Raw genomic sequence first — 11,282 nt, 5'->3', positions numbered from 1 at the left:
CAGACGATGTAAACAGCAGTCCTCGAAAGTTATGCAGTTAAAAATACACCCACTCTTGTGTTGATATAGGCTATAACTAAGCTAGGACATTACCTGAAATATATAGCATAGTTGTACTGGAACTTACATTTTATGTAAAAATCAGCAGACTATATTCCAAAGACCATCGAGGTACAGCTGATATTTTTGAAAATATCTTCTTAATCCCATGGCTTTGAGTAATTTATTTATTTTTTTACGCACTTTTCTCCCCGCCTTCCAAACGTCACTTCAGCATCACCAGGCTATATATATGAACATTAAAAAAAGAAAATAATTTTAGTTGTATCCGTGACGGTTGGATTAGGTAGTTTAGCATTTTGTGCCCTTTTTTTCTGCTTTGTTGATAGTTTGGCTCTGTGGGTTCCCACATATCCCGAGAGCACGTGAACGCTGCAGCAGGGAGCTCATCTGTTGGACGGGGAAACTAATCAGGAGCCAAGTAAAGACTTTTCAACACTGCGAGCTAATAGGCTAGCACTGCTCCAAAGTCAGCCGCCACTACGGAAACGGGGTAGGGACTTTGTTTGTGACCGACAACATCTCCTCTAGGCAGGAAACAACTTTGAAGCCATGTTATATTGGGGGGGGAGGAACACTTGAATCGTTTAAAGTATAAAAGCGAGCTGCCTCCGGTCAGCTAGCTCCATAACGTTAGCTGGGAAAGAAGTGGAGGCTTAAAAACAAACAAACAAACAAACATGGAGCTGGACGACGTAGTCCTCTACCAGGACGACTCGGGCGACTCGGACGTGATGTCCGAGCGGGTCGCCGGTCTGGCCAGCTCCATCTACCGGGAGTTCGAGCGGCTCATCGAGAGGTACGACGAGGAGGTGGTGAAGGACCTGATGCCGCTGGTGGTCGGGCTGCTGGAGAACCTGGACTCGGTGTTCGCCGCCAACAAGGAGCACGTCGTGGAGCTGGAGCTGCTGAAGGAGGACAACGAGCAACTTGTCACTCAGTACGAGCGGGAGAAAGCGCTGAGGAAACACGCAGAGGAGGTGGGTTTGCGCCGCGAACACCGCCAAACTAATTTGCCACCGGGATTATAGATTCAAAGGCTGCGATTATGCACTTTAGCGTGGAAGGATTATTCAGTCTTCCTCAGTTTCTCCCCTCTCACATAAAACTCGCATTGTGATTGTTTTAACTGTTTGTGAACCATCGTTTTAACTTGCGCACACACGAAAGTACAAATCTGAAGGGGAATTTATAAAGCCTTATAAAATCTGTAGCACTGTCACAGTCTGGTGCGGAATGAGGCAAACAGAAACATTTGACTCTGATTGGAGAGTCTTGTTTACACAATTACAGCTCAGCAGGTTGAAGGTCTCCTCAATGACAGGTGTGAGTGAAACGATGCTACTTTAAACTGCTGCAAATCAGTCGGAAATTAGTTTATTTTTGAATCTCACTACGTTTGATGCCAAGTCGATTTATACACAGTTGCCACCATAATAATAATATAAAATAAACTTTTGAAGGGGGGAAATAAATACATCATTCTCTTGCGAAAATGATATGCAGCTGTTTCTTAAAAGCTCCTAGGTTGCTAAACGCCATCCTGTTTTATTACGGTCATGTTAGAGCTTCACAACATATCAGATCATAGGTGTGCGTCCTGTGGTGTTGTGGTAGTTCATTGCTATCAATAAAGGCCACTAGCGGCCCAAACTCAAATAACCAAACCAAAAACACCCCACTTGAAATCACAGATTTCCTGCTGCTGCTGCTACAGCAAAGTCCAGAATGTGGTTTAAAAAGTCACAGGAAAACAGCCGTAATCTCAGATTATAGCGGCTCTGGTTTTGGAGAACAGGACTCGCTCGCTGTTGGATAAAGCAGAGAAATGTAGCTGTAATTCACTCCTTCTTAATTACAAAAATAACGTAACACTTTTTAGCTTACTTAGATAGTTTTCTACCTCTTAGTAACAGCTTCCTCACAGAAGAGTGTTATTGTCACGACCTTTTAAAAAGATCAGATTCACACGATTAGATGTCTGATTAGACGTCTTGTTGTATCAACTGGTGTAATTTTAGTTTGTGCTGCCTTTCACTCTAAAGTGAAAGTCGCGCTTTCACTTTGTGATCATGAAACAAAATTTGAGCTGTCAGACGCTGAAAATTTTATTTTGTGACGGAGGGTGAAAAAAAGCTATTGAAACCCACCTTGCCCTGTAAAAATGTTTGAATTCAGCCACATTGGATGGTTTTCAAACAGAAACTGCATGTCAACTCAGGTTATCATTATTAGACATTATGCATCACATGTGTCAAACCCAAGGCCCGGCGGCCAAATCTGGCCCTCGCAAAAGCTTCTTGTGCGACTCTCAAGAGTCCAGGTGCCAAATTACATCAACCAGTCCTCGCAGTTTCACGTGGTCGTGGAAATTCACGTCAAAATCACCAGATTCCCACATTTTTTCTCACTAATGCCCTAACTGCACGTTTTTCGTAAAAGTGGCCAAAAACATTGGGTTTTAACCGACCACTGACTCCCACCTGTGGGTGGCAGTGTTTTGTACTTTTACCACACCCCTGCCTCAGTCTCATTTGACGCCAAGTCATTAGTCTGTGATCGACGTGACGATTAGCAAAGTCAAAATTAACGTCGCACATAAACGTAAATATTGCAAAATTTCTTTCAAATATTTCTGATTTAGCTCCACAAAATTTGTGATTTTATTGCCCCCCCCAAAAAAATCACAAAATCAAGGAGTGACTGAACAATGTGAAAAGATGTGTAATTTTAGGAGCTACTTAAACTGTTAAGACATTTGTTCATATTTTCACAGTTGAACGTGTTTTATCGACACATTCTGGCCCCTTAAGAACATCCAGGATCTTGATTTGACCCAAAACGAAAATGAGTTTGACACCCCCCGTCATACACGGATTGATGCTCTGACATATTTAAGAGTGACACAGCACTGTTTGGTTGATATGTTCCACAAATAAAGACATCTGACGGCCAGAATTCAACACCAATTAATTTGATGTCATCTGGTTGACCTGCAGTCAGAAATGTAGCATGTGTCATCGGGGAAAGAAACATGGCTGACATAGTGAACTGAAATTAGCGTTCTAAAACTGTGGCAGGCGCTTGTGTGTCTCCGAGCGTCCTGTGGACTCGCCTGTGGCCGTTTGACAGACACGAGGCCGTATTGTCACATGTTTCGCTGCTCAGGCAGCCTCCAGCACGCCTCTTTGGGCGTCGGCTGAGAACGCTAAAACCAGGTGGATGACTAACATTTAGGGTTATTGCGATTTTCTTTTCAAATGTATTGACATCTGCTGCTGTCCCGTGAACCAAACGTAACATTTTCAGACAGCGATAAGAGTCACAGTTTGGTCCACAGCGGAGTGGAATTACTCGCCTTAAACCATGTCAGCCAGAACGTAAAACATCACCGGTTATTCAGAGAAGAGTCCAAATCCGACCGGCTGTTTTCCAACAAGATGTGCTTCTGCAGTGCATTGGACCGTCCATCTTCACAGGATGTTTGATATCTGTTTTTACAAACAAATGTCTGAGCAGCGTATGTAAATATTTCTGAAGAACTCTGACTCATTTCAAGTGGTTTTATTGCTGTGCAACCCTGATGTTCGTTTATTATCAGTGATTTTGTCATTTTACAAAATCAAGCCAAATCTGCAGTGACTTCTGTAGTAGTCGCTTTTTGAAAGCATCAATTTATTCTTCTATTTATTGTTCGTTGTTGCATAAAGTGAGAACAACATGCATATTTTTTTGTTTATCCTGGTTGAGATGAATCAAACCTTGCCTTAAAATCAGAACTCTAAACCTTATTATGCACCGTAAGCTGCATTTCCATTGCAAATGTGTGCAAAACCTTGTCAATATTCCACTAATGTAAAAAAACAACATAATTTCGCAATTGTGGTGTTTCCATTAAATAAGAAATCCAATTAAAACCACGCGGGAACAGGTTTGTTCACGCGATGAGTCTTGGAAAAACACGCTGCGCCATAATCCTCCAACTACTTCCTGTCATCTTCTTCTTCATGGTTTGCGCCAGCGACGACGTCCAATTGTTGATCATGTGACTTGTGTGACGCTAAAAACGTGTTTCCATTCCAGTTTCGAGAAATAAACCAATTTTGACACGGCCAAGAACACCGCCTCGTCCTAGCACCAAAGCGTTTAAAATGTGAGTGTTTCCATTAAGCTATTTTATTTGCGATATTTCTAATTGGTAGTCAATGGAAACGCAGCTACTTGGGGTGTTCCATTTAACTTCTTTGGTGATGTAAACGAATCGAAAGTTTCAGTTTGTTCTCCTGCCTTTTTCATAGATGGTGTTTTTATCTTAGAGTTAATGGGAGAAACCACCAAGAAATTGGACCCAATTAGCAAAGTTATGATTATATTGGATACAGAGACTCTTTATGGCTGCACGGAGACACACTCTCAGACTTGAGCTCTGTTCTTTACCACAAGGAACTACAGGTCGCATGGTTCCAGCTCTATAAAAATCGCCCCAGCTTTAATTTGGTAAACTGTAAAAGGGATTCGCCGCAAATTCCCTTGGCAACAGACTCACAGAGTTTTAAAATCTGAAACGCACGAGCAGTTCATTTCTGCCTGAACTCGTTTGGACCGCCTGACTACCTCTTGGCCGCGGCTCAGCAGGTTTAAGGGTTTCACCGACATCAGATTACTAATTGACAGATGCTCAGCTGCTCCTCCATGTTGTCCACACAGTGACTTTGTAATGACGATACAGGGTGATATAGTTGTCGGAGAGATCGGGTTGCAAGACATCTGCAGCATCAAGCGGGGATCTTTCCAAAGTTTTTGAGCTGCAGCCAACGATTATTTTAGTAATCGATTTTCCTGACGATTAATCGACTATTTGAATAATAAAAAAAAAAGGTCACATTCTTTAGATTGTTCATTTAATCACTCAGACTTATTTGATACAATATTAGAAATACATTAAAAATGAAAATATTTCAATTCCCTTTTTAAAATAATAATAAAACACAAATTTATTGCCTAAAATGCATTCCTTTCCTGTATGCTAACCAGGTGACGCTAACACTAAGCCACTTGAGGGATTCTAGAAACTTTTTACAGACAAAAGCTTTAACATTTTTATCTTAAGTTCACGATGTAAATATTGTTTTTGGTTCAATTTTGGCATAGTTGCTGCTCAAAATATGTTGTTCTTCCAGAAAATGTCTTTTGTTAGCTGAACAATTAATTGATTACTAAATTGATGATTTAAAATATTGATTCATCACTATTAATGTGATAGTCCGATTATCTCGTAACCTTGAGCAAAAATATCCACAATATTGCAGTATTTAAGTCAACTTTTTAAAATTGGACCGCATTATTTATTTGTTTTTGAAACGAAAGAATAATTTCTAAAGTTGCCAAAAGATGGAATATTTTAATCGTTGCAACTGTAATGTGTTTATTTTGGATTTGTGGACAAACATCTGCGTCAATTGACAATATTTCAGCTTTTCATTCGTTCCATTGGAATGAAAGTATTAACAGAATGTGACCCCTTCAACCAGCCGACTGAACAGAGTGACAGGTGGAGCAGGTGGAGCACAACCCTTCGATATTTACAGTCGGGGAAAAACCCAGCACTGTCTGGGGCATCACATTATGAAGAATTCACTCTGTAGAAACTACGATGGAAAGTTGATTTTTTTGTTGTTTTTTTGTTTTCAAACCACAGATGTTGCAAACCGTGACACATCTTGATCCTGGAAACTGGACTTCATTGTGTTTGAACTCAATCAGATGGCTTTCTTCTACACTCTTCCCATCCAATTGCATGCAAATACTTTGGAGTAACCTCGTCCACCCTTTGTGCTGAAGCTTTGAGTCTGTTTCTTTCAGTAACAACATCCATCCTGAAGATTGTGTCTTGTACAAACTGTTAGCATTAGCGTGTGGTGTGTTCGCGGACTGGAAAAGGATAGGATTTTTGAGTTTCTGACTGGCCTGCGACCGCTCAGGACTGGTCAGGCTGAAAATTGTCTGATTCCGGACAGCGGTCAATTTCTCAGCTCCCCTGTAACATACCACATATCATGTTGAGACATAAAATCTCAAATTCTGGACGATCTGAATGCAGAAGATGAGTTGGAGACAACCGGGAACTTCATCTTTTACTTTAATTCACCAGCATAAAATGTTAGAATATGAAAGTTAGCAAAGATCAGATCTACAGCACTAATTGTTCTTCTCCATATTGAACTAAGGGTAGACCTGGCATTACAGTGACTCATTATTAAATATGGGATTATAAGAAAATTAAGAGGGCAGGGCCGCTGGTCATCTTACCAACTTTATTTCTAATGGGACTGAAAATACTTTTGTGTAGTTAATGTTTTTAAAATGAAATCATCCCAAGCTACCGCCCACATAAAACCCACATGTAGTTTTTAAAAAAAATGTATTTATTTTTAGCCGATTACGCTATTATGACTGTATATCAGGGAAGAAGTTCCCATTTCATAGTACTTCCTCATGAGCTTCACTTTCAGCGCTGCCGACAGAAATGGAGCGCTCGCTAAACTTCTGCTTTGTTAAGCCTCTGATCATCTCTGCACACAGGCTGCAGCCTGAGAGGTTACAACCTAAATAGTGCACAAAAATGTTTAATACCTTGACACAAGGACGACGTATAGTGTTGCCAGCAGTTTGAGGATGTCTTCATGAGGCATGATTTTAGTTACCTTAACAAATAAAACATAGAAACACGTTTCATGCTTTTTGCATTCAGCATCCCAGAATCAGGATGTACGTAAAACTAGCTTTAAACTCAGTAACGACTTCAAGGGTTTTACTAATTGATCCCCTTGGCAACTCGGACCAGCGTTTTTCGTCCCTGCTAAAGAAGCCGATTAATCCTACTGACCAAACAGTTTATCGGCTAAAAGCTGCTGCTGCTCGCTGCTCCCTGCCAGAGGACTGCGTCTCCTGACCGATTTTGCTTCAGTGGAGGAGAGGAAAAGGCTCGGCAGGAAATTCTTAAGGAAAAACAGAACTTCCCTGAGGCCTTTTGCCGGCTCGCAAAAGACGACATTCTTCTCTGTGTAATGTCATCTGATTGATAACCGTTCATCGCAGGCTGCTTAAACTTTAGACAGGCGGATTAATGTGGTTAGGGGCCTGAGACGAGCACAACGTCGCAGTAACTGAGGTTTTTATGCACTGTATCTTTTTATGAAGGGCGGATTGAACCAAATTAAAAATATTTATCTTGGTGTAGCACTCAACTTTACCCTGGCTGTTAGTTTCTGTCGCTATTTGGCAGAAATTTCAGTTAGACTTTATCGAAACAGATTAGCCAAAATCTCTGCTGCGACGACCTGAACTGAAACAGCATCTTAGCATGTAGTAAAGGTTGGACATACAGATTTACCACACTGCATGATTTGACCTGTAATATCACTGACAATTGCTTATATGCAGTTTAATGTTTAACAGCAAACGTTTAACGTAGAATGAACGAAACGTTAACGAGTTATTTTGTGATTATTTGACTCTATAGAGTCACTCGTTTGACCCTAATATTGTATATAGTGTCAATTATATTGACACCCACTAATGCATCTGTCCATGCTCTCTTCTTTCTATGAATATGTAAAAAACAGCAACATTGAAGCTCAGAAATCCTGCATGCTATCAGTTCCACCCGGGCTCGTCGCTTTAATTTAGGCAGCCAGTAAATATCAATTGAATATAATGTAATTCTCTAGTTTGAGAACCACAAGCAATCTCATCTTGTAGTCCTTTTTAGAAAATTATTGGATTATCACAACAGTTTCCGATGTTTGTTTTTAAAGCAATAAGGTTATGTTCTAGTCGAAACTAGAACATGACCGTGGATAAATGGATATTGGATGTGACCGACTAACCGGTCACCCCAACGCCGCTTGGTGCCGCAGCTTTAATTTGCACAATAGGTTCTTATCAAAGCTGGATAAGTTCTGCAGCATACAGCTGATGGAGAAGTCTAAAATCGCCCAATTTTACTAATGTTGGATTAAAAACTGTGTTATTTTTCATATAAGTCGAGTTAATATGTACTCTCTCACGTTGACCAGACAAGATTCAGAGGCTCTAGAAAACAAAAATGAAGTTATGTTTTTGTCTGATGCGATCTGGTTGAAGCAGTAGCTTCTTTGCCTTCTGTAACTCATCTAAAGATGTGGTGGCTGGGTTTCCCCCTGTGTGTTATAAGCCTGGCGGGCCACCAGGCTTTACTTCTGCCCCCACCAGGCTTAGCATTGCTTATTTATTAAAGTCTTTTTAAAGTGTTTGTCATTTTTTAAGACTTTATAGTTGGTGTTCAGGTATTAATCTTCTAATCTTTCAGTAACACATAATTATGGAGTGATATCTTCAAATTTCCTGTCACCTTTAAACATTTTTTAACTCAAAAACGCGACGGGCCGCTGGACAAATGGCACCTCTAGCGCCCCACCCACCGGGCTTAGCCAGTTTTCTGGGGGAAACCTTGTGTGGCTTTTATTCTTCTGTGATGGTGCGCCACCATCAATTCCACGAAGACACCCTGCTACATGTTTTCCCTCAGAATGCTGGATCACTTTCTAGCATCTTTCCTTTAGACCAGGTGGTGTTCACCTCTTTTTTTTTTCCATGTCTCACTTCTGCATCCTGCAACAGTGAAACTAGTAAAGAGGCGTGCAGTGTTGTCAGTTTATTGGTTCAGATGTCAGAGACCTCCCACTCCAAGCTACCGCGAATGTCCCAGCAGCAATCTGCAGCCAAACTCACTGAAAGAAGCTGATTTCACTCTCTGTCAATTGAGTGCCGATACAGTGGAGCCCTGTCTGTGCGGGAGTGCACACACTTGTTCTGGAAGGGCGTGTGTGTGTGCGTGTGTGTTTGTGAGTGTGTGGTGGCGCTGGGGGACAAAGAGAGCATTATACATGCAGTGTTGGGGGGGAAGAGAGGATGCTAAAATGCTGGAACACTTATTCTCTGGAGCGCAGTCACGTATACACACAGATACACACACACCAGCCGTTTTCTTGGGTCATATGAGGAGCAGCGTGGTCAGAGAGCAGCAAGTCAGAGCTGGCCTGATGAATGTGCCGATGCTCGGAGTGTGGCAATAATAAACCATATTTAATGCTTATGGTGTCACTGTTGCATTTATATTTTCCTCGTCAAGTCATTGGGGTTTGTTCAAGCTAAGGCTGGATGATGTGGCTTAAAGAAATATGATTTTATTTTCTTATTTTTAATCCAATATTCAATTTCCAGTTTGAATTATCCCCCTCCCCCCCCTACTTTTTCCTTAAAAAATACAAATGACATAAAATATCTTAAAATCTGGTTTTATTTCAATCATTCCTTCTGTGGTTTGTCAAAGTCAGAATAAACAGCTGTAAAACGCTTTTGTCAGAAAGAGATGGTCGTTCTTGGGTAGGCTAACATCACTTTGAACTTTGGGGGTAAAAAAAGTGAAATCTTGATTTTTCCACAATTAATCGATAAAATCGATTCATCGCCAAACCCTAGTTAGAACTTTAACCATCAAAAACTCTTCTTATGATTAGTAATTTTTAAAATTTTATTATAATGCTCTTAGTAGATTTAAGTGGTCATGTAATGTTAAAAATATAGAATTGTTTTTAGTGTATATTATTGGTATTTTATGTGACAAGGCAATGTGAAGTAGCACCTAATTGTGAAGAAAATGTTTTACTGATAAAAGCGTGGCATGCATTTATTTCCAGCCCCTTTCACTCCGATGCCCCTAAATGAAATCTATACATATTTACTAGAATGGTCTAACCAAAGTCCACAGCTAAATCCAATTAAGAAGCCGCTGTTACAGATGCTCTCCATGCAGTCTGGCTGAATTTGAGTGTCGATGGAACTACATTGACGTCAGTCGTTACAAAGTGACAAATTTTGATTTGGCAAGTGTGAATACTTTTGCATAATGCCTCATGTCTGAAGTTTACACCGTAACTGTCCCTTCAAAAACTCTTTTAGGCCTAAAGTCGAACTTTTCAAGACTTCAAACTCTAAGTCACTCCACAGAAAATAGTTTGTGCCCTTGGCCAGAGTCATGCTTTCTAGACATTTCCTAAAATAAAACAATTCACAAAACACGTCCATGTGAAACCTCCGTGTGTGTGTGTGTGTGTGTGTGTTGGGCACATAAAGAAGGATCTGCTTTGTTATCTGATGCCCAGGTGATAACTGCTGACTCGGCGCACAGACTGCAGGGCTTCTTGTCCGCAGAGACCACCCGCATCACAAGACTCCGTTTACAGGCGAAGCTACAGACACCTGACTCGGCTTACCAGATGATCCATCAATGCAAACTCGCCAAACAAAAGTCAGATTTAACCCGTACAACACCAGTTAAAAATGTCATTTCATCTCCTTTTTGCTCAGCACTTCTGTCAAAAAAAACAACAACCGATAACTAAATGGCCACAAAAACAACAATGATGAAAACCGACATTCTGTCAGTAAGTTCTCCTGCGAACAGAAAAGTTCCAAAAGTTCTCGACATTGTTGATTTGCGAACCTAAAACCAATCGCTTTGTAACGCTGTCATCAAAAAAAGAAGTTGACCTAAACCAGTCACAGTAAAAGGAAAACTGAGTTTTATGTGTCGCAACACATTAAAAATGATTTCACAATTCTGAAATTTGAATCTAACTTGAAGCGTGAAACACAGTCGTTTAACAGGATTACCGCAGAAGGCATTTGGACGGAGCACGTTCTTCTTCCACCTCAAAAACATTTAGCTTGGACGAGATCCATGTAAAAAAAACAACATTTTTTTCCCTATTAACCACTCAACTGAATCCAAGGAGCGTCTTTCTCTAAAGGTTGTGACCTCTTCAAAATGCTATTATGGCTGTACAAGAAAGCAACATTTCTAAATTAAGTTGGTTTTTCTTTTTTGGAATGGGTGCCGAGCTTCCTCCTTATTGCTTTTCACCTTATTACCACAATAAATATATTGTTATACTGTGTAATTATATATTTTGGTTATTGGAAAGAATTGTGTGCCTTTTAAAAAAAAAAAAATTCCCGCTGTAACAAAAATGGAATCAAATATATATATATATATTTTTTAGAATTTGCTTCAAATTAGAATTAAGGGTGCATTCACACCAGCCCTGCTAAATCCGCTTTGGATTAACTCTGTTTGTCTAGAAAGTTCAGTTCGTTTGGGGAAGTGTGAACGCGCAATC

The 11,282-nt window shown here is 40.4% G+C and overlaps 1 protein-coding gene across 4 annotated transcripts in view; it reads left to right on the top strand.

Moving 5' to 3' along the window:
- Nucleotides 1-317: 317 nt before the first annotated feature.
- spag9b (sperm associated antigen 9b) overlaps nt 318-11,282 on the top strand; it is a 46,520-nt gene continuing 35,555 nt past the window's right edge. For all 4 annotated transcript variants that reach the window (XM_028029841.1, XM_028029839.1, XM_028029840.1 and 1 more), the window contains exon 1: nt 318-1,040. In XM_028029841.1, coding sequence (XP_027885642.1) covers nt 741-1,040 — 300 coding nt within the window. In that variant the 5' untranslated portion in view covers nt 318-740. The remainder of the gene's footprint in view (nt 1,041-11,282) is intronic.

Source organism: Xiphophorus couchianus, chromosome 10 (genome assembly GCF_001444195.1).
Source record: "Xiphophorus couchianus chromosome 10, X_couchianus-1.0, whole genome shotgun sequence".
Taxonomy (NCBI): Eukaryota; Metazoa; Chordata; class Actinopteri; order Cyprinodontiformes; family Poeciliidae; genus Xiphophorus; species Xiphophorus couchianus.
This window is presented reverse-complemented; position numbering and strand designations above follow the sequence as displayed.